We start from the raw sequence: 24,324 nt of genomic DNA, 5'->3' as shown, positions 1-24,324 counted from the left end.
TTTTCTATGTTCAATTTTGGTTTTTAGTAAGAAAAATAGAAGTAGGTTTGTAGGGTTTCTTCAAAAGGAAAAAACAAACTTTATAAAAAATATAGGTAACTTGAAATACCGACGAGCAAAAAAATATCACTTTCAATCAAATTGAAACTTAAAAATCGCTTTTTAGTGGGGTGGCTTAGCATTAAAAAAGACCTCCATTATGCACTACTTTGTGATAAAAGCGTGAAACTTATATCTTTGGTAGTACTTAATAGAAGAGTTATTTTGAGATATTGGACCAATTTGTATTCCATCCGGTATGGTAGATCCAAAAGTTTTTGTCTGTTGCACCCGCATTGTTGCATTTTATAGTAAAGCTCAGGGCCGTCTTTAACTATCCTGGTGCCCTTGGGCACACAAGAATTTTGGGGCCCTTTTGGAAAGTAAAATATGTACAATGGTTGGCTTAAAGGGAAGGGTTATGGTTAAAAAGGGGTGCCAATATATCGTTTCATATAAAGTAAAGGGGGTGCCAATAATACGTGCATCGAGACATCAATCGTTGCCACTGCCAATAATTGTACCCTGTATCCGTTATAAGTTTCAGTTTGAAGAATTGGAAAAAAGAGCTCAAACGGATTGATAGATTTGCTAAAAACTCGGTACAGACGATTTCTACGTAATTTTCAAGAGCCGTTTTTTTTATTTTTTGCCTTTTTATTTTAATGTCTCTTTTTCAACGGATATCTCCAATATAAAGTTTTCGAGATATTGCAATTTTCTCAAAAACGGATAACGATTTTGCTTTAAAAAAAAAATATGTTTTGCCGCAAATAAGGCCGCACTTTTGAAAGAAGAAAAATATTTTTTGGACCGTTATTAACGGTACCTACTTGCCATAGAACCGATTTCTTAATGAAAACGACACAACCGATTTTAATGAAAATTTTTACATAAAAAGGTTTATACTGATATTAAAACTAAGAAAACTTAAAAAAAAATTATTTTGGATTAAACAAAAAAATTAATTTTTTTTTTTTTTGAAAACAATTTTTTTTAAAGTTATTTAATGAATTTTATGTGTCAATCTTTAAATACGAGAGCAATTCGCAATTCAAATTAAAACCATTGTACCATGGCGTTTTCCATTGAACCAAAACATTGATGTACCGTCGACGAGCCGGCAATAGTTTTTTCTCAAACGTTTTCCAACGGAAAAAGTATTGATGTTTTTTGCCGACGAATTGATTCTTTTTCGTCTTTTAATACGAATCTACTCATATTTTTACACTGATTTTAACACGCACTACAAATTTGACAGTTTTGCAAACTTCAAACAAAATTATTATTTAAGGAAAAAGATAATGGAAAAGAATTCGTTGTTTTTATTAATAAATAATAAATAATCTTACCTACAGTGGAAAAAAAGGTATTTTTCTTAAATAAATTACAAAAATGAAACTGCCCCCACCAAATTGAAACGACTGAAAGTGAAATGCAAATTTGTGTTTTTTTTTAGTGGGTCTCTGACCTCCTAAGCAGAGGGTGGTGTAGTTTGTATTACTCTTCTTCTATATTTTTAGCAGATATATATAATATAGATGAAAGATATCTTCATTTATGTGGTCGTATTAGTCTAGGTGGTAAGGTGATTGCCTCCCACTCTCACTGTTTTGGGTTCGCATCCCAAAAGTTACATAAATGTTTTTTTTTAAATTTTTTTTTTTATTTTAAATTTCAAAAAATATTGCAATATAGCATATATGCCATATGAATTTAAAATGATTTTTTTTTTTTAAGAAAACCTTGAAAAATTTAAACGCGCAGTCCAATTTTTAAATGCTCAGAATGATCTTCAAAAATTTTTCAGCTTCCAACGTCTAGGTATTCAAAAGAATTTTTGGGTACACTCAGGTACTTATTTTTATTACTTCAAAAGAAATGATAATATTTGAAAGCTTTTAGCATTTTTATTTTTGAACTCATTTTTATGTGGAATTAGAAGATTTACACTTTTAGTCCACGGGCTCTTTGGTTATGCGAAAGGCATGAATGTGGTACTTATTGGAAGACCTCTTTTTGTTTTTTTGTTTGGACTTGGGGCACATGTGGGGTTCAGGTTGCTCATGGGGTTTAGGTTTTTCGCGTATGTTTTTTTTCTTTTTTTTTTGTTCGTTTGTTATATAAGTTGTAGGATAGTTTAATATCTTTTTTTCAGGGGCTTAAGAACACAACTGCACACACATTTACTGACGCTTATGGTCTTCGCATTGAGTTTTAACACTTTTTGCATGTGTTTAATGTCGTTTTTTTGCGAGATTTTATGTAGTATAATGCGAATAAACACGTTTTAAATCTTTAAGATTTTTACGAAGCGATTAGCATGTATAGTTTTACGTTTTACTTAGTTTTAAGCCGCATGCATAGTTTTACGTTTTACTTAGTTTTAAGCCGCATGTGTTTTAAGCTTAATTTTTAGTATTTAAGTTTTAACTATTTATTTCTTTTTGTTTTACTTATTTTATTGTTATTTGAAACTAGTTAACAATTTTACTTAAAAAAAATCAAATTTCACAAATTTGAAAAAAACGCGAAATATATATGTATTTATATATATATATTTTTTTAAAAGCAAACCGAATGAAGCCGTCCAATATTACCCGCACAAGATAGAAAACCAAAAGAGAACGATTCGCGGCAACCACGGCCTTTTATAGCCACACGGCAACCCTTTCCAATTTCGAAATGGTGCGGCCATTTTCGAATTCAGCAGAAATGGATTCCGGAAGGTTCCTTCCTAGCCTTAATTTTGACTAGAAATTTACAATTTTTATCTTAAAAATCTTTAAAAATTATTTCAAAAATAGGTGTGCAAAAACTATAATTTTCTAGTCAAAAACGGCTCAGAGAAACAACCCGGAAACACTTCCATGACACCGAATTGCATTGGTATGCGTGAGCTTGGATTTCATATTTTCGAAAATCAAAAATCAGCTGCGTATTTTTAGTACTTTGCCGCTTACAAGTTTCTCTTTAGTCAGCAAATCTTTTTGTACTAAAAAATAAGCCTACCACAGCGTCTACGATATCCACCATCATCCACATCCACACATTATTCTCTTATCTTGACACCATTTGAATCAAATTGAAACAAAGCTAGGTTCCAGTTTAAGCTAAGGCAAAAACCAAAGATAATAGAAGACTCTATTATTATCATTACCTAAACTACCTTATCGACTGTTGCTAAATTTGAATTTGAATTTGATTTGAAATTAACAAAAATAAAATGAGTTTGCCTATACAAGATGGGCGTTTCCTACAAGATCTCTATGAGCGCATTTGTTCTTTGTATGGACAAAAGTCTATACTTCGTGCAGAAAAAGTGCATTGGTGCATTTTATGTTCAAAGATAAATGTAACACATTGAAAATTACATACATCAAATGAAAGTTACTGATATTTCTTTGAATAGACAATAAACTCTATCTCGTGGAAGGTGCAGTGGTGCATTTTATGTTCAAAAATGTATTCAAGGTTATTTTAAATGTTTGTGTTTTTAGAACAAAAAAAGGTGGAGAAACGACTAAATCCATGTCGTATGGTTTGTGGTTTAAATTCATAATACCTACCAACATTTTTTGAGTAATATATGTAACTTGTAGTTTGAGTTGCATTTTTGAAAAATTAGTCACAACCTTCGTATATTTAAATTATTTTAAAACCAACAAGGTAGTTTCGCACACGACTTCAAAGTACAGAAGATCATATACTTACTCAAACATTTTTTGTTATTGCATTTCAATCTATAAAAAACTATAAATGCATTTTTTTTTTTAATTAAAGCAGTTGATGGATTAGTCCAACAGAACACCGTTATTATTATGTTTTTGAATCTAGTCAATAGAGCATCTAAACAAATGAGCCACGTCCCATACAAAAGTGTTCTAAAAAACGAAAAATGCATTGCGTCATGGGTGAAAACTGGTGATGGAATAGCCCAACTGAACTTCCAACACAGTTTTGTAATGTTTTTGAAACAATTTTATCGAACGTCTAGTCAAAATGTATACTTTTATGAATTTTATTACATACATTTTTGAAAATAAAATGCACCAATGCACTTTCCCTGCACGAGATACAGACTTGTGCCCATACAAAAAAATAATACACTCATCGAGACCTTTCATTTGATGTATGTCTCAATGTGTTACACCGATGGGCCAAAATGCCCACTCTCCTTTATATATGAGTGTAAAATTAAGTGACACTTAATTTTTTAAAAACTTTTTACCTTAAATCTTATGAAAAGTAGGTATGGACTTTGAAAATTTAACAATTATCAATTGATATTCAATTAAAAAATCCAGTTTACGGACGATGATTTTACGTGATAACGTCGTCAGAAAACAGATTGTGTTCTTTTTTTTTAAATGAGTCAATTGAAGTGTTTACTTATTTCAAACAATCATAATTTACAAGAAAAAGCTTAAAAAAAATACCTTTTTATTTTCTCAATCTATTAATTTTTTTATTTTAAAAGCTTAAAAAAAAATTATGCAACTTAAAACCCTTTTTCTTAAGAATAAAACCATTTTTAACTTTTTACAATGCGCAAAAAGTATAAAATATATCATTGAAAACAATCATTTACATCAAAAAAAAACAAAAAAACACCTATTAAATGCAATTTTTTCTGAAACAGTGTATAAACAAACTTATACTATCTGAAAGCCTATTGTTTGAGCTTAAAATATTCGTATCGATCATCCTTATATGACATCTACAAAAAGAGCTAGAATTTTTTGAACTCAATCAAATTTCATCAAAAAAAGCAAAAAAAAACATTTATTTTTATGTCCTCACGCTATTCTATCAATTTTTTTCGATGACAACCTATAACTAAACTAATTAATTATAATTTTTATGTAATTTCGTGGACTAAAAGTGTAAATCTTCTAATTCCACATAAAAATGAGTTCAAAAATAAAAATGCTAAAAGCTTTCAAATATTATCATTTCTTTTGAAGTAATAAAAATAAGTACGCATACACCTGAGTGTACCCAAAAATTCTTTTGAATACCTAGACGTTGGAAGCTGAAAAATTTTTGAAGATCATTCTGAGCATTTGAAAATTAGACTGCGCGTTTAAATTTTTCAAGGTTTTCTTAAAAAAAAAAAATCATTTTAAATTCATATAGCATATATGCTATATTGCAATATTTTTTGAAATTTAAAATAAAAAAAAAAATTAAAAATTAAAAAAAAAACATATGTAACTTTTGGGATGCGAACCCAAAACAGTGAGAGTGGGAGGCAATCACCTTACCACCTAGACTAATACGACCACATAAATGAAGATATCTTTCATCTATATTATATATATCTGCTAAAAATATAGAAGAAGAGTAATACAAACTACACCACCCTCTGCTTAGGAGGTCAGAGACCCACTAAAAAAAAACACAAATTTGCATTTCACTTTCAGTCGTTTCAATTTGGTGGGGGCAGTTTCATTTTTGTAATTTATTTAAGAAAAATACCTTTTTTTCCACTGTAGGTAAGATTATTTATTATTTATTAATAAAAACAACGAATTCTTTTCCATTATCTTTTTCCTTAAATAATAATTTTGTTTGAAGTTTGCAAAACTGTCAAATTTGTAGTGCGTGTTAAAATCAGTGTAAAAATATGAGTAGATTCGTATTAAAAGACGAAAAAGAATCAATTCGTCGGCAAAAAACATCAATACTTTTTCCGTTGGAAAACGTTTGAGAAAAAACTATTGCCGGCTCGTCGACGGTACATCAATGTTTTGGTTCAATGGAAAACGCCATGGTACAATGGTTTTAATTTGAATTGCGAATTGCTCTCGTATTTAAAGATTGACACATAAAATTCATTAAATAACTTTAAAAAAAATTGTTTTCAAAAAAAAAAAAAAATTAATTTTTTTGTTTAATCCAAAATAATTTTTTTTTAAGTTTTCTTAGTTTTAATATCAGTATAAACCTTTTTATGTAAAAATTTTCATTAAAATCGGTTGTGTCGTTTTCATTAAGAAATCGGTTCTATGGCAAGTAGGTACCGTTAATAACGGTCCAAAAAATATTTTTCTTCTTTCAAAAGTGCGGCCTTATTTGCGGCAAAACATATTTTTTTTTTAAAGCAAAATCGTTATCCGTTTTTGAGAAAATTGCAATATCTCGAAAACTTTATATTGGAGATATCCGTTGAAAAAGAGACATTAAAATAAAAAGGCAAAAAATAAAAAAAACGGCTCTTGAAAATTACGTAGAAATCGTCTGTACCGAGTTTTTAGCAAATCTATCAATCCGTTTGAGCTCTTTTTTCCAATTCTTCAAACTGAAACTTATAACGGATACAGGGTACAATTATTGGCAGTGGCAACGATTGATGTCTCGATGCACGTATTATTGGCACCCCCTTTACTTTATATGAAACGATATATTGGCACCCCTTTTTAACCATAACCCTTCCCTTTAAGCCAACCATTGTACATATTTTACTTTCCAAAAGGGCCCCAAAATTCTTGTGTGCCCAAGGGCACCAGGATAGTTAAAGACGGCCCTGAGCTTTACTATAAAATGCAACAATGCGGGTGCAACAGACAAAAACTTTTGGATCTACCATACCGGATGGAATACAAATTGGTCCAATATCTCAAAATAACTCTTCTATTAAGTACTACCAAAGATATAAGTTTCACGCTTTTATCACAAAGTAGTGCATAATGGAGGTCTTTTTTAATGCTAAGCCACCCCACTAAAAAGCGATTTTTAAGTTTCAATTTGATTGAAAGTGATATTTTTTTGCTCGTCGGTATTTCAAGTTACCTATATTTTTTATAAAGTTTGTTTTTTCCTTTTGAAGAAACCCTACAAACCTACTTCTATTTTTCTTACTAAAAACCAAAATTGAACATAGAAAAATTCCTATACAAGTACCTATCTACGCACTTTCCTTAAATAAAAAGTGGACTTAGAACAAAATATGATGGAACCTAGAACAATTAAGAATACTCGGGTCTAACTTTCAGAAAGCTACTTACATATGTACCTGATTTTTTATTGTGCTATGTCCAATTAAATTATATTATCTGCTAAAGAAATTTTTTTAGACAAAAACGCTTTTCAAATTCGGAAAGAGCACCCTCAAATTAGTAAAACTGCATCATTATCTCATTAACGGTAAAAAGTGGATTAAGAACAATTTTGCTTTCCACCGACGACGATATGTAGGTATTTATATATTAACAAAATTATTTGAGTCTAAACCTAAAACCTAAACCTAAAACATAAAAAATGTAGTCACATAAAAATCATCAAACTTCAAAACAGTAGCTAACAAATGGACTCTTAACTGAACAGATGCACGGACACTTCTACGACAGGCTCTAGTAAAGACCTCCCTTCATTAAAATCTAAAAAACAAAACTCCTTACAAGACCAAAACTTGTTCTAAAAGGTCTGCAAGATGCTCAAACCTACTTACATTGTTTTTGCCTTTACGTTTATAATGTTCCAGCTTTCTTACTTTCAAGCATATGTACATGCAATGGCAATCACCCCTCCAATTTTATTTCTTTTGCTTCTCTATCATTTTTTCATTTTTCCTTTGCACCGACAACGACTTCATAATTCTTTGAGACCTTACAAAAAAATTTCAACCAACCCCACCTTCTGTTTGGCTTATATACTAATGTTTGACCAATCAGCTAACATCTCTTATGTTCCATTATTATCATTATTTCACAACGTTCCTCTTATTGTTGCCAGATCGAATACAACACGAAAAAAAAGCCTCCATACAATTCGTCGCATTTGAATTCGGGGCATTTGAATTCGTAACATCGTTATACTCGTATCATAGTTGCTCATATCATAGTTGCTAGTAACATTTGTTGGCGTATCATAGCCGCTTTCCCCTTAATTACATAAAATTTTGAAAAAAAATAGTTTGAACATTTTTTTTGCAATTTTTTTTTTCAAAATTTTGATTTTAAAAATTAATTTTTCAAAAACTGTGCCATAAAATGGCTTTGTTTGATTTTTTTGTAGAAGACTAGGGTTTTGGCTTTACAAAAAGGTATAGCACGTTATTGTAGGTACAACCGTTGATTTTTAATAATTTTTTCCAAAATAAGTCAATTTTTTTTTAATTTTCCCTACCCTCTAAACGAGGGGGACTAGCCCCCCCCTCCCATACGATTTTTTTCTTGTCTCGAGCTAACATACACGCTCTAGCATTTTGGCACATTACTCCTGAATCACCCTGTATAATTATTCAATGATGTTAGCTAAAATTTAGCATATATTATGAGCACTTTTTTTTTTTTTTTTTTGGAAGTAAGTTTTTTTCAATCCTATTATTGAAAATTAAATAGTCATTATTGACTATTTAAGTAGTCACTATTTTAAAATAGTTAAAATTGACTATTTAGTAGGTAATTTGGAGAATACGAGTACTTCGATTGACTTTTAAAATAGTCCAAAATAACTATTTTTTTTAACTATTTTAACACAGTTCTCTTTTTATTTTCTTCCATCTACTTTTTAAACAAAAACACAGCTGACATTTTATTATTCTTTATTTTCTTAACCAAACAATTTTTAGATCTATTTAAAAATCTAATTAAAACATTAAATGACAATCACGTCTGTGGAGCACTGGATCGAAATAAAGTTTTTAACTTCATCTTGCTCATATTAAAGTCAATATCGTTTAAATTATAAAGTTTGCTCATTCAGTTAAGAGGCTCGTTTATACCATAGTTTGTTCTGTGAGAGTCAGTATGTAAGAGTTCAAATCTTCGTAGGTGAGATCCTCCCGGATATTTAAAGCCAAGGCAACCTAAGCGTCAATTTGGCCATTCATTAATTGATTAAAGAATATAATATCGTTATTTACACGCCATTGTTGCAAAGTTTGCATGTTAAAAAGTTGAATCCGCTGATCGTAAGGTGGTAAGTTGTAAGGATCTGTCCCTTCAGAGCAAAGCATATTATGAAATTATTTTGGATTGACTCTATACGATTCTTATGAACCTCATAAAATGGACTCCATACTTGGGAAGCGTACTCGAAGTGGGGTCGAACGTGTGAAAGTGTGACAAATGGATCGTCAAACTCCTTTGCCCAGCGTTTCACAAATCCAAGAATTGAGCTATTTTGTTTACTATGAGATTAATGTGTTCAGTGAATTCTTAATTTGAACTGAATTGGACAAACAAGTCCTTAAAACTAAATACTCGACAGAGCTTGTGTTGCGATTGCGATATACAATAATCGAAGGCATTCGGGACTCGTTTTTGAGAGAAAGGAATTGTTTGGCATTTGACTGGGTTGAGAGAGAGAGACCGTTTTTCACACTCTCTTGTCTCGTTCCAACTTTGCTCTCGTTCTTTCAGTGCAGATTTCAACCAAAATCTGTAAAAAATCAATCAGGCCCAAGGATGGCGCTAGTAAATTTTCGTTGCGTGAGAGTACTATGAAAATTCATATACAGTGCGTTGCGTTTTGCGTAAACACACAAAAAAAAATATAAATATAACGAGAGCGCAAAAGCAACTTTTTCTTAAATAAATAGAGGAGAACAGAAAGAAAAAGTACATCAGCGCCAGCTTACACAGTCAGTGGCATTCTTTTGCACCAGTTTGTATTTTCAAAGTAAAATAAGCTAAAATAGATACTTTTTCAACAATTTATATTAGAAATACTGTGAGCAAAAATATATATTTTTTTATGAAACTGATTTGAAATACAATTAAAAAAAAATAAAAATAAGTTGTGGATGCTTTGATTTTTCCTTCCTCAAAAAAGGATGAAAATATTGGTTTATTAATATCAAATTTGTAGTATGTAAAAATTTTTGGCAAATTGGCGTGATTCAAAACTTTATTTACTTCTCATTAAAAAAATACAGAAATATTTTTTTAAATATCACGCTTTGCGCCACGACTTAAATGCTAAAAAGTTTATTTTGGCACTTTTCCTTAAAATTAACCGTTCAAACTAACTTAAAATTAAATTGTAGTAATTTCATTGGTTGCTCCGAATTCCACTTTATTATTTTCTTTTTGTTTAATCTATCACTAGTTTAGTTTAGTTGGTTTCTATTAAATCATTTTTTGTATATACAATTTAACAAAAACATATGGACTTGGCTTTTGCCGTCTGCCAGATTGACAATTGAATCGTTTATTTTCAAAACATGATAAGTCCATTTTGAATTTTTTCTGTTGAACCCACAAAAACGATGATTTTATTTATTCTTATGATTTCAAATTTAATAAATAAATAATTTGTTGTGTAAGGATAATATTTGCATTTAATCAAACTTTTAAATACAAAATGTATTATGTCAGAAACTTTTTGGGATGAAATGGACTTATAATGTTTTGAAAATAAACGATTTAATTATAAAGATAAATTGAACTAATAAAAAGTAACAAAAAGTATTTAGTTTAAAATTTTTAAAAGTTTCCACTTATAATTCGTTGTCTATATGCAAAGGCGATTTTGGAAAATCGAAAAAGTTTCTTCATATCAACTTGGTTCAACACATTAAAGCATTATTCTTCCGTTAGAAACCTTTTCCCAAATACATGCAATCTTGTTTCCTGTAGTATCGGGCATTTTCGAATAAAGTGTAATCTATCACTAAATTTATTCTAAGAAGAGTGAGTAAAAAATATAAGATTATCTACAACAAGTTGACGAAACTTTTTTTCTAATAAAAAAAATCTGTTACATGTAGGGGAGAAGGGGGTACATTTGACATTTAGTTTTTAAAGGTCTGTATTTTCGAAAACTGTTAATGTTTTCCAACGTTTTGTTTTTTATTTGATTTATTGACTATTCAGGATTATACTAACATTAAATTTTTTTGTTTCACAACATTTCAACATTTAAAAAAATAATGTTTTCTAAACCCTACATCGTGTGCATTATATTTTAAAACTATCAGCGGACTTGCTCGTCTATTGTTTGATTAGAAAAAAAAATTAAAAATTTTGGTTTTAAACAATCTACTAAACAATATAACGAAAAATATAAATCAAAAAAATCATTTTCTAAAAAGAAGAAGAAAAACAGAAAACCATAAAATATTTCAAAAAATCCCTCCATTTAAATTTTAATCAAAATTAATCGATGTCGATTTATTTTTAAATAATTTATTTAATATATATTTCCCCAAAATCAACGTAAAATTCTGCTCACATTGCAAAAGTCAAAGGTGCCCCGAAGGAGCCTCATAACTGTTTTTCTTTTTTTTTCAATAACAAATACTATTTTTTTACAAAGCTGGTTTTAATTCACTAAACTTTAAGCATAGTGCTATCAAAATATTGATTCACAATTAAAAAAACTCTTTTATTAGGTTCAGAAATCGCTTACATACCGGTGGTCAAAAATTAGATCAGAAATACAGAAAACACGAAAACACGTGGTACTCCGCGAAAAGTTAATGAAAGACTGCGAAATTTCACAAAATTTCTTTAAATCAAACTAAGCTTCTTTCTTCATCCAAATTATTCTTTATTAAGGACACGATCATACCGAAAAACGCAAAGTCAAATGTGCCCCGGTGTCAAACGTACCCCCGCTTACCCTACAATAGGGTGTGTCACTTTTGTATGGAAAAATAAAAGTACCCTAATTTTCAAATGTAATAGTGGCCAAAAGTAGTATTAGGGTCTGAAATTTAATAATATGTAAAAAAAAATATAATATCGTTCGTTTTTGGCTCGCTCAAATCGGTTGAAGATGTTAGGAAAAAAACGATTTTATATGAAAAAATGATTTTTTTTCTTCGCATATTATTTCGCAGCTTCTTTATTAAGTGTTCAATTCCAACAAAAATAAGCTTAAAAGTTTTTTCTTGTAAGGATATATATTTAAAATATTTGACTTTGTATTCAAACGGCACAATACAAAAAAAAACATATATATAAAAAATCTCTAAAAATTCATATTTCTTCGATTTCCTCCTTTATTTTGAGCGAGCCAAAGATATTAATTAAAACTAAAATTGTAAACGCAGGATTTATTTTTGATAAGTAATGTAACTTTTAAAAGCTATTACATTTGAAAATTCCATACTTTAGCATTTTGACACACCCTAATGTACAATGTACATACATGATGAAAACACATTTGTTAATTATAAAACAAACAAAAATAAAAAAAAAGTTTATAAACAATTTCTGATTCAATCTGAATTTGCAAAACAAATCAGTTTTGAGTCAAGATTCGCAAATGAAATTTTTCAAGATTATCTTATAAACTGCAAAAGTTATACAACCATCTTCCATTGAAATGGTATGGAACCCAGCCTTAAACAGCTGGGGTCATATGCAAAAAAAACTAACTTAAACTCTTTGCTCACTTTTCAGAAAATTTTCTAGAGATCGATCTCAAGACAATGTTCTGAAAAGAGAGCGAGTTCGAGTTCATTTTTTAGAATATGACCCAATATTTTTAGTTCTATTGATCGAATTTGCAAGTTTGAGATCTTCAGGTAAGCAAAACTGACAGAATATCAGTTTCTGTATTTAAATGTTAAAATTTAGAATTTGGCCTACTCATATAAATTGGAAAACTTAAGCTGTTAAGTGTTCTTCAATTTCGGAACAGATGATTTTTATGGAATTCTGAAAGTGGGTTTTGTTTTTTTGTTACTCTCATTCTAAATTTTCGAGGTATTGCAATCTTTTTTTTCTCGAAAATGGCTTTAACAATTTTGATCGACTCAGAAGTTTTTTCACGCAAGTACGTGTGGGCTAGTCCTGTATTTTATTGATCGTTCAGTTAATCATGAATAGAAAACCGAATAATCTTATAACTAAACGAGCTTTGAAAACTATTTTGAGAAAATCAAAAAATACGGCTGTAAGTTTTAAAGGCTGAGCTTACTTTGTACATAATTTCAGTACACATGGCCATTCCATGAGTTATAATTGGTTCTTCATCTTCACCTTTCCCATTCCAACAGTCAAGCTCGACACATCTAGGAACAGATTAGGATTTAATTATAAATAAAATCAAGTGATTTTAGTAATTACCTGCAACCGGCTAACATTGTTTGTCGATACATTTCAACAGAACTTTTACCACCAAATTGTCGACCAGATAAATAAGTATTATGCGAAGAGTTAATATAATAGTGCGCTAACGGCTGATCCATATCCATATAAATCTCTAATCGATCTAGAAATACTGGAGCATTTTCATCTGACATGAGATATCGTTTCAGGCCATCCAATGAAAGTTGTACTGAAAAGAAAGTGAGATGGTATTATAGAGTTGTTTTTTTTTTAAGTGGTTTAAGTCCACTTTCAGAAAAAAATTGAGTTAAAGGTCAATTGTCAATTATGTTTTTAATCACAAATCCAAAACAGCATTATTTTATAAAACTTAATTTATAAAATACAATAAATATACATCAGTTCCTATAAAACATGATTTTTTCATGAAAATAAGTTCTTATTACATTATTTTTACTACTAACACTTAAAACATGGAATTAGTAAAAGATATGGACAAGGAGTTTTTTTTATTTTTATTATTAATGAAAAAGATATCAATCCATTTGATAGCGAAATTCCGTTAACTTTCTTTTAGAATATCAATAAATTTTACTGCATTTTAAAATTAAAAATCTCGAAACATGAAAAATTGGACTTTTACCACTTTCAAATACAACGGCTCATATTATAGCCGCTGATGCTAACCTGCAAAAAATAATTAGCCATATCTATCTATAAAGAAATAGGTATTAAAACTTTAAACGTATCTACCCAAAAGGCAAAAGGCAAAAAAATGATTAGGATTTTGCGCGAATCTTTGTGGAATCCACATTTTTGGGAATATTTTATTAAAATAAACGGTACATCTGTAGATGAAAAGTGCGAACAGTGAGACGGTGAAAACAGTGAGACAATCCATTTTTCTCTTTTCTGAAAGCAAGCACATTCACGCCAGTTTGGGTCAAAACGTTTATATCCCCTTCTGCGTATTTTAATTTTGTTCCGATTGAATTTAGTTTGTCCATTTTCCTACACCAGAAAATATCACACAAAATCAGTTGGAAGTATTTTTTGAAGTGTTATGAAAAGAGTGTATAACATAACAAAATCAGGTTAATGGACAGAACTTTTGGGGATAGTACGATAACTAAGGCGGTGAAAATTAGTAACGGATTCTTGTAGAGGAGTTAAGTACAAGCATTTTTTACTATAGGAGAGGGGATCTATCTCCCCTCGTTTATTTTTTTTTATCATTATTAGTTTTTTTTTTTAAATTGCCCCTCCCTCCTAAACAAGGGGAGATAGATCCCCTCCCCCCCTCCTATAGTAAATATGCTTGTATTTAACTGTTCTACAAAATGCCATTATTATTTTTCATCGCCTTAGTTATCGTACTCTTGCTGAACTTTTTTTTACATATATATGTTCTTTCATAAAAAAAAGTACTAAGAATTCCTTGTCGTTTTTTGTTATTTTATATTTTTCCAAGAAATGACAAAAAGCAAACAATGATACATTTTTAAAAATCAAACAGTGAGACATAGATTTAAAATAAATCTATGAATTGAAAATGATGTCAATATGATTTTGTGGTGTTTTTTCTTTCCTTTTTTTTCTGTTTTTTTTGTAACTTTTTTAAGAAATGGGTTAAAGTAAAATAAATTAGTTAATTATACAGGGTATCCCACATTCACCGCCCCTAACGAAAACCACGGATTCCTGAGATTATTTTAAGTCGAAAATTAAAAAAAAAATTATTTTTAAATAAAAAAATAATTCTAATGAATTAAAAACCTTTTCTGAGCTATTGTGGTTAAGAAAAGAATAAATAGATAAAGCTCAGAAAAAGTTTCAGTTCATTAAAATTAATTTTGTATTTAAAAATTATTTTTTTTTTTAAATTCACTCAGTTTGTTAATTTTTTAAATTACTTTCAGTAGGCTTTTTTTATAAAAAAAAAGTTATTTTTTTTTTTAAATAAACTGGGCTTTAATAATAAGTGAACAAAATTAATACTTATTTACGTGTTTTTTTGAATAAAATGATATCAAAGTGAAAAAAAAAAAAAAACAATTGAAAAAACAAAGAAAATTGGATTTGATGCAAAATTGCGGAGAAACGGTTGTTCGTAGAAAAAAAAGTTTTGGAACAAACATAAACTGGAATAAATTCTTGAATGGTTGTAAAAAAAAATCCTTCAAATCAGACGTAGTTTGGGAAAGATAAATTTTTAAAATAAAATAATAAAATTTTTAAAATTGACTTTTTCCCTTCTAAAATTGAAAAAATCTATTTTCAAAATCACATATTATTCTTTCAAATTGATGCCTGATTTACAATATTGCGAGACGACGAGACGAGAGCGTTGCGTTTTTTCTGAACGATTTCGATTTAAAAAAAAAATCGTTTTAAAATCGTATGGAAATTCACAACACTTCGATTTTTTATTCTATAAACGGCCAATTTTTCAATAGTCAGATAAACCTCAGATAGAGCTTATTCCTAAGAATAAAAGTTTTTTTTTTATATTGCCATTTATTCTTCTGATAGTCTAACTGACGATTGAAAAATCAGGGCAAAGTAAACAAAAATAAAAAAAAAATAAACGGTGAGATTACGAGGCACTCACCTTATCACCTAACTCGAATTTAGAAATTATGAAAACTTTTATCCATATAAACTGTCTAAAATATTTTAATATTAAAATTCATTTTCGAAAAATCGTCGTCTCGTGCGTCTTTTTTCAAAATTTTCGAAATTTCAACGCAACGAGAATCGGAATATTGTGAATTGTTTCATATATTTTCATTATTTGTCGTCTCGCAATATTGTGAATTGGGCATGATGCTAGAAGTTTATGAATTTATTCGTTCTTAAAAAAAAATTCATAAAAATATATTCCATACCTAATCATTTTTTTCAAAAAACAAACCCGACTTAAATGGATCAAAACAAGGTTTTATGCCACTTATTTTTTTTATTAAAATAAACAGGACTTTAATAAAAAGCACAAAAAATTAATGCTCATTAACTTGTTTTTTTGACTTAAATGATATGAAAGTGTATTATTATTTTATTTAAGTTTTTGTGTTCTGAAAGGTTCTGAAAGGGTACAACACTTAAATAATATGGGAAAACTACCTAATAAAAAAGTCGGATTTCTTAAGAAAAAAATTTTATCTCGATTATTTATGGAATATTCTCAACAATATTATACCATTTTGAAAAGAGAATTGAACACACCAACTTTTAAGGTAACTTGCCGAAACATCGTAGAGCATTTTTTACACTACGGTTCATTAATTTAGAGTCATGTAAAAATTTTTAGTACTTAGTTGGGCAAAAAAGTAATATTTGCTTAAAAACTGATGCAGTTGAGTTAAAATTTTTGAATGCATTTGGTAGCACGGTTATTCAAGGTTGCGTAGCAAAAGAAAAAAATAAGAAAACTTAAGATTTGTAGTCACGGCACATGAAAAACCGTCACAGGGTGACCATTTTTTCGACTTTTTTCAAATGCCCATAACTCACAAAATATATGGCTCCGATTTTTTTTATTATTTTTCTGATAATTGTCACCACCTACCCTATCTACCGTTTTCATTTCGACGTTAACTTTTGGGACACCCTGTATAATCAAAAAAAATTCAAAACTTAAAGTGTAGTCTAAAACTTGTTTCCGAATTCCAATAAAACTTCCAAGAAATTTGAGATTCAATCCAAAAAATCTACACTCAAATTGATGTTTGGATATAATAAAAAATCATTTCAAAAAGAATAAAAACTCTTATGGCTAAAACTGTCAAAACATCTCAAATTGTCCGAAGAATGACTCAGTAAAAAATTGCTGAGATGGAAAACATGAAAAACTGTAACAAATCAACATCATTAACTGAATTATTTTTTCACAATACTATAATAATTTCATATAATTTTATTTGCACATCACTATACTTTCCTTTTTATTTCAAACTAGTTTTTTTTTTTAATTTTCAGTTTTAAATTTTCTTTCCTTTAATTTCAAAATATTCAAATTTCAATACATTTTAATTTTCTATTCTTTAAATTCACATTTTGTTTAAACTAAAAATAGTAATAAATAAATGTAAAAAAATCCATATATTCATCCTACAACATCAGTAAACAATTTTTAAGTTTTGATAAACATTTAACTTTGATTCTTAAATACCTATACTGTGTACTGTGTCTGAGTTATCATTAGGGAAGAAATATTTTTTTGGAATTAGCGAACAGCTGAAGTTTTTACTTGCTCTATAGGGCAAGTATTGGTTTCGTGTCGAAAGAAAAATTGAGGTTCAAAATCAAAACCAACATTACGATGATGGAGAATTCCGAAAAAGTGGGTCTCGCAATTCCGTCCGTCCGTCTGTGCGTATGTGCGTCCATCTGTACACAATTCCACAGCCTAAACGGGTGGACGGATTTTCTTCAAATTTGGTACAGATGATTTTTATGGAATTCTAATTGTTGGTTTTTTTTGGTTTTTTATATCTCGTTTAGAACGCATACCTCCCATACAAAAAATACGATATTGCGAATTTCTCGAAAACGGCTCAAACGATTTTGATTAAACTTTGTATACGTAATATTTAAAGCAGTGGCAATAAAACTGAATTTTTATTTTTTTCTCAAAAAAGTCAAATAACAAAAATTTTTTTTTCATTTAACAAAATTTTGCCCTAAATGTCGGCTCTTCCCCAATATCAATTTTTTTTTCAATTTAGAGCCAGCTTTTAAAATCTACAAGTAGACTAACATAAAAGTGCTTTGAACTGCAAGAGCAAGTACGTGCGACCCCAGTCGTGCATTTTATTTTTATAAGAGGCTAGCTAGGAGTTCCTCCCGGCAACCAATTAAATAAAGAACAGGCCACTTGCTCAGTAAGAATAAGCCAGGAGTTCCTCCAGGCTGACCGTTGGTTGCCACCCAACCTCGTTCTCTCTTCACTGTTACAAGCTGGCGTACCAAGTACTAACTGCAGCCTACAGGGCAAGAACAACGACAACAATTAAAATGCCTAGAACCCTTGCATATTTAAACTATAGTACTACCACGAACGTGAATTTATTAGGTCCGCTTCCTTTAACTAGGGTGCGCTGCGGTAGCTTTATTCCAGCTTTGGAAAGTAGAATGAAGGAATAAAGTACGTGTGTAAGAGGGAGAAAAATACTTTCATCTTTTCAAAAGGATAAAGAGAAAAAACCGAAATCATATGTTTGAATTTCGACTGCCTGGAAATATTTTTTGTTTAAAACGCTTTGTTTATATCTTGTATCCTAGGTGATAGTAATTTGATTATTTTTGAATCAAATAATTTATTTTTGCGAATTTGAATAGACTTTTGTTTTGGGGCTTTTATTTGATATATTCTAAGGCAATGTTGCAACATTTAACTTATCTTGTATCGCTTATTGTGTGTTATTTATAGTTTTTATTTTAAGCCTAGTACGCAGATCGGGAAAAAACAAATTTTATCTCTACAATTTTAACCTCTACAAAACATTTTTTGATCCTGCGCAAAATTTTGAAGTTGGAGAAATTACCTAAGGTAAACTGCCCAATCATTGCACCTTAAGCGAATGTCGCACCAAATTTAGTTCGCAGTTTTTTCCGTAGAGCTTAAAACTATTATTAATATTTTTTTTGTAATTATCAATATCTCGTTTGGTAAGAATATACTTGGTAAAAAAAAGGCGGGAAGAGTGAATTTTTAAACAAAAAATAAAAATAGTAGCTGTAAATGGTTTTTAAAATCAAGGTGCCAATCACATAGGGAGTGGCAACAATAGGGCAGTTTACCCTAAGTAATTTCTATCAAGTTTTTTTTTTTCTTTCAAATTAAATTCATTTTTTTTTTGTTTTTGATTTGATTCCGAGTTGTATTTGCTTCGTCTTCACTTTATTAAAGAGTCCACCTTAATTTTGTTTGATTTTTTTTCCTTGTCACAATTTTTGCCGGCAGAATAATGCTTCGAACATTATTTGTCCGCGCAAAATTAAGTGGAGACTTTTTCTTTACAGGGGCTCCAAATATTTAAATTTTGCGCGTGAACTGCGATGCGTACGGCTTGGAAAAATATTCAAGACAAAATTTGTCCCGAGAAAAAATTTATATGAGAAATAAAATTTTTCCCCATATGCGTACTAGGCTTTATAATTAAAATTGATACGTGATATAAAAACAAGTTTTAAACTGCATCATTTTGAGTTATAAAGTAGGAGTAGATTTTATATTAAATTCTTAAAAAACAAACAATGTAAAATATATTAAAATATTTAGAAAACTCATGTAATAGATTAAGTAAACAAAAATATGATATTGTAAAATAGCATTATATAGAGTCATTAGAAGTACGTCGGGCCCCTATTGTTGAGCCGACATGATTAATATAGTTATAAGTTTGTATATAAAACAAATTGAAAAATATAAAAACCTTAATCTAAAAAAAAAAAATTTATAAAGTAGGTAAATAAAGTTAAAAACTAAATAATAAAGGGGAGCGTCATCGAGGCGGATGAAATTCAAAGATTTTGACATAACAAAATGTTAGATATATGTTTTCTAAAGTTTTATGATTTTTAAAATTTAAAACTACATTGTACCTATGTGTAGAATGTATCTACATGTACATACCTACATATTTTAAATTAAAAAAATCCACTTTTCTAGAATAATCAGTTGTAGAGCGCCCTCTGTATTAAGAAAGCAAAAGCTTTTGTTTAAAGTACATAATATAATAATATAGCATTACTCGCTTTATTATTTCATTAATAAAATAAATTAGAGTTAAGTTAAATGTTGCAACATTGCGTAAGAAAATATCAAACAAAAATTCCAAAACAAAAATGTATTCAAGTTTTCAAAACAAAATATTCTATTCTACAGGAAACAAGAAAAAAATATTTAGAAAAGAAGAATAAAAAAAAAACATTTCCAAAGAAGAATACAATTTTAAATTTTATTTCAAACGTGATTGCCACATTAGTCAAATTTAACTAAAATATCTAAGCAGATTATTATAAACCCGAAATACATACACTTAAATACAATCATCGAAATGTTTCGAGACCATGTTTGAAATTTAATGTTTCATTATTTTCTAAGAAGCAAAAATGCTTCTGACTTATTAAAGAGAGAAGATTCGAACAAATATTCCACAGAATTTACGTTTTGTTAATTTTGTTGTGTTAATTTTTACTTATGGACAATTATGGTTGTACGTTTTTAGTTTTTTTTACCGACTTAGTTTTTTTTTTTTTTATGTTTGTTACCTTATAACTTTGGACTGAGTAAACCAATTTTGATAATTCTTTTTGTATTGGAAAGCTGGTGGCTGCAGTCATAAAACCCAGTTTTGATGCATGGAAGTCGGTTTTGTTTTTTGATAAAAATGATTATTTCAATTTTTAATAAACAATTTCCATTCCTACTTATGCATCTTTCTATCTCCCTCTATCTACAAAGCTAAATGGTGACATTCCCCCCAAATTGAGAATTCAAATAATATTCCAATATTTAAATACCTAATATTCCAATATTTTGGTGACTCCTTCATTATCTTATTATTCTTATTCTCCCACTCCTGCCTAAATCATTCCAGGAATAGGTCCGCTCTCTTGAACCAGACGGCGCTTCAATCGATTGGATTCATGATAGTCGCAACGTCAACTTCAAAAATTGTTATGGAGGAACGCAAGCTTATCAGAAAGCTCGGAAAGGTTCCATGGCGAAGCAAATGGCCAAAAATTGGACAATTTTCTACATGCAGTAGAGATATTCAAGAAGTTCAAAAACATATCGGACGAAGACGCTCTGCTAGAGTTGCCATTGCTCTTCAAAGGTTTTGCCATCAGATAGTAGAATGGCATGAAAGACGAAGCAACATCTTGGAAACGAGCAATCGAGCTGATGAAGAAACAATTTGCACCCAATAAGAAACCACATCGTCACGTGAGTTCTTATTTGTCCTATAGACCATTTTTGCCGAAAATGAGTTATAGATGCCATCTTATATATTCGACCACTGTCTTTCGATTGTTGCAATCAGAATTGTCCCTTTAGTTTTCGATTGATTTTGTCCTATAGACCATTTTTTTTGATGAATTGTTATTGATAAATGATAATTATAATTATGCAAAATTTGTGCTTAAATGTCCTATATCCAATGAAGTTATATTTTTCACACAAAATGAGTTACGTCCCCATAATAGCTCCTCCTAGGAAGAGGCCAAATACTCAAATTTTGAAGTCATTGCATTGCTTAAAGCTAAGGTAACCATCTCTAATGAAAAAAAAGGACATCATTTACACTGCTAATTTTTTTCAGTCTTTAAAAGAAATATACATCTTTTCTTGCTTAAAGCTAAGGTAACCATCTCTAATGAAAAAAAAAAGGACATCATCCATATCGTCCCATTTCTGCGTGAACCACGTATTTACACTGCTAATTTTGTTCAGTTTTTAAAAGAAATATACATTTTTCTTGAAATTAAAAGTATGAATTGAACAAAAGGAAATCAAGTTATGTTTAAGACATATTGATTGACTTGTCTCTAAACTAAAACCCTTGTAGGTATAATATTTTCGTTTACTTTTTTAAACTCAAATATTGAATGTATTGAGTTTCGATTTCAATTAAAATATTTGGTTTCCTATTTTTCTGTTGTTGTGTCGTATATCCAATACAAATTTCACTGGAGAAAAAAAAATTTAGCTTTTTTTTCATGTGTTTGTAACTGTATGGACATGGACCTATGACCATTTTCTACTTTTTTTCAAAACTCAATTAAATCAATATTGAAAACCCTAACATGCAGATTGCTTTATGTATGGTTGGGAAAATATCTAATCTTTAATCTGTCATTTTCTAACTTTTTTTGACACAAAACAGAGAAAACCCTTCAAGCAAACAAGTCCGACATCGCACTGTGGGCTAGAACGCTTTTTTAGCTGGAATTAATTATAGAAATTCTCGAAATAATCTAAAGTTGTATTTAAAGCCATTAAGATGATGTCGAATGATATAATAATGATAATTTTATGGTACAACAGACACTAAAGATAAGACCAACAACAAAAATAAACGAAATATTATGTTAAATAAGATTTTCCAATTTACAACAGATATTATTGATATAAAAAACAAAAAAATGAGTTTTTTGAAGTTTGAACGCATCAAACTCGAAAATGGTGTCATTGAACGCTTACAAAAGTTGTTTTACTAAATAGGGAAGGTAAAATGTTAATGCAAATAAAAAAACCGTTATTTGAAAACATTCAACACCTTTTTTTTCATCGTAAGTGGTTTTTTTGAACATTTTTCTCACTATACTGTAACGATGAATTACTGAACTACTTTTAAGATAAAAGTCTGAACACACTACCTACTACTGCAAAGGTAGAAATGTGAACGGACCTTTAGTAATTAAGAAACTACCCTCTGAACACATCCCAAAATATCCCACTGAACACATCCCAAAATATCCCACTAGACTGGAAGTATGAAGCGCCTTTCCTGGAAAGGAAGTTTCGAGAAGCAAAGACGAGAACCTTCGAAGACATTCTCGAATCTCGAAATTCCGGTATAAAAGGGCAGCGTAGACACCGACCGGACTCAGTTTAATCTTGAAAGTGAAAGTATTTCGCGAATAAAATAAAAAGTGCGCGAGTTACAAAGGTACCCATTCCTATGGCACCACAGTTGGTACCTATTCAGATACCAATGCCTAAACAATAATCGAATAACCGTAGACTAAACAAAAGATAAGATAAACAGAACAACATCTCATCTCAATATAAACATAATTTAATCCAATATAATTTTCAAAGACAATATTCGGCACCGTAGGTTAAGTGATCAAATGTATCATAGTTTTAAGTCAGTTCTTAAGATACCGTCAATAAAGCAAGATCATCTCGATCCGATTATTAATAAAAATTGTGCGTTGCGTTTTCATTTTAATTCTCCACGTTAGGAGAAGTTTATATATTTTTTTAAGATCCACGAGGATCAGTTACTTAACTGGCGCAGTCGGTAGGATACCCAGTATCCGCTCGCTCGAATACAAATAATATCGGTTAAATCAAAATCCGATCTAATAAAAGTGAGAAAATTGTTCTGATCTTAAACTGAGTAAAATTGGGGTTGTGCGACCTTATTAATAAGGGAAAGTCATATTAACGCACTCTTAAAACACCTAACTGAGACTGGTAGGTTCGACCCAAAACTCTGATCAAATAATATAAATCAAATCACATAAATTCGACAAATTACATAATATAAACATAAAATGGAGCAACAAATTAGTCTTCTTTTAACCGCGACGGCGGAGCAGAAAGAACTCCTGCGGCAGCAGCAGTTATTGCAGCAACAACAACAACCAGACACACAAGAACATGACCAACAGCAACATGACCAACAACAGCAACAACAGCAACAAGACCAACAGCAACAACAGCAAGAACAACTACCTGATATCAAACCTGTTACAATTGTTTTACCAGAAATGGAAATAGTAAAAATTATTCAAAGAGTTAAACCGTTTAATGCAGAAGGGCCAAGAGACGTGGCATCCTTTATATATGACATAGATATTAACTTACAATATCTAACACCAGCCACAAAGGCTTTTACAATACAAAATGTAGTCAGAGGACTAATACAGGGAAGAGCTCAACAACCAATTCAAATGCTAGGACCATATGCAACATGGACATCAATGAGAGAAACACTTATCAAAAACTTCGGACCCCAAGAAAGTTATATCAACATATACACAAAAGCAGTAAGTTTAAGAAATAACAATCTAGAAATATATTATTTTAAGTTGTGTGAATTAATGGATAGAATTAATATTAAATATAATTTTGAATTGGTTAAATGTAATGAATTTTCACCCGAGAATGTTAAGGGTATGTTTTTTAGAATTTTCTGCTCTCAATTAAATACAAATCAGGAAAGTTTCGTACTTAGTCGAAACATAAATTGCATGCAAAAAGCATACGAACTATTAAACAATTATAGAAATTCGAATCCACAGTTTTTAGAAGGACACCCTTCTAGACCTAGAAATTATAATGATTCCAACCGAAACAATGGTGGAAATTTCAACAGTAGAAATCCAAATAATAACTTAAATAGATTTAATAATAATAATTTCTCAAATAACAGAAATTTAAACAGTGTTAACTTTAATAATAATTACTCAAACTTTAGAAATTCTAACAGTAGAAATTTTAATAATAATAATTATAATAATAATAATTATAATAATA

At 29.7% G+C, this 24,324-nt stretch overlaps 1 protein-coding gene across 1 annotated transcript in view; it reads right to left on the bottom strand.

The window, feature by feature from the left end:
• Window positions 1-24,324, bottom strand: part of LOC129919157 (1-phosphatidylinositol 4,5-bisphosphate phosphodiesterase) — a 360,368-nt gene that overhangs the window by 163,548 nt on the left and 172,496 nt on the right. Inside the window, exons 9-10 of the mRNA XM_056000005.1 lie at window positions 13,065-13,275; window positions 12,916-13,009 (exon numbers count right to left, since the gene is read on the bottom strand). Of these exons, the coding sequence (XP_055855980.1) occupies window positions 12,916-13,009; window positions 13,065-13,275 (305 nt within the window). The remainder of the gene's footprint in view (window positions 1-12,915; window positions 13,010-13,064; window positions 13,276-24,324) is intronic.

The sequence above is a fragment of the Episyrphus balteatus genome, chromosome 4 (genome assembly GCF_945859705.1).
Source record: "Episyrphus balteatus chromosome 4, idEpiBalt1.1, whole genome shotgun sequence".
Lineage (NCBI taxonomy): Eukaryota > Metazoa > Arthropoda > Insecta > Diptera > Syrphidae > Episyrphus > Episyrphus balteatus.
This window is presented reverse-complemented; position numbering and strand designations above follow the sequence as displayed.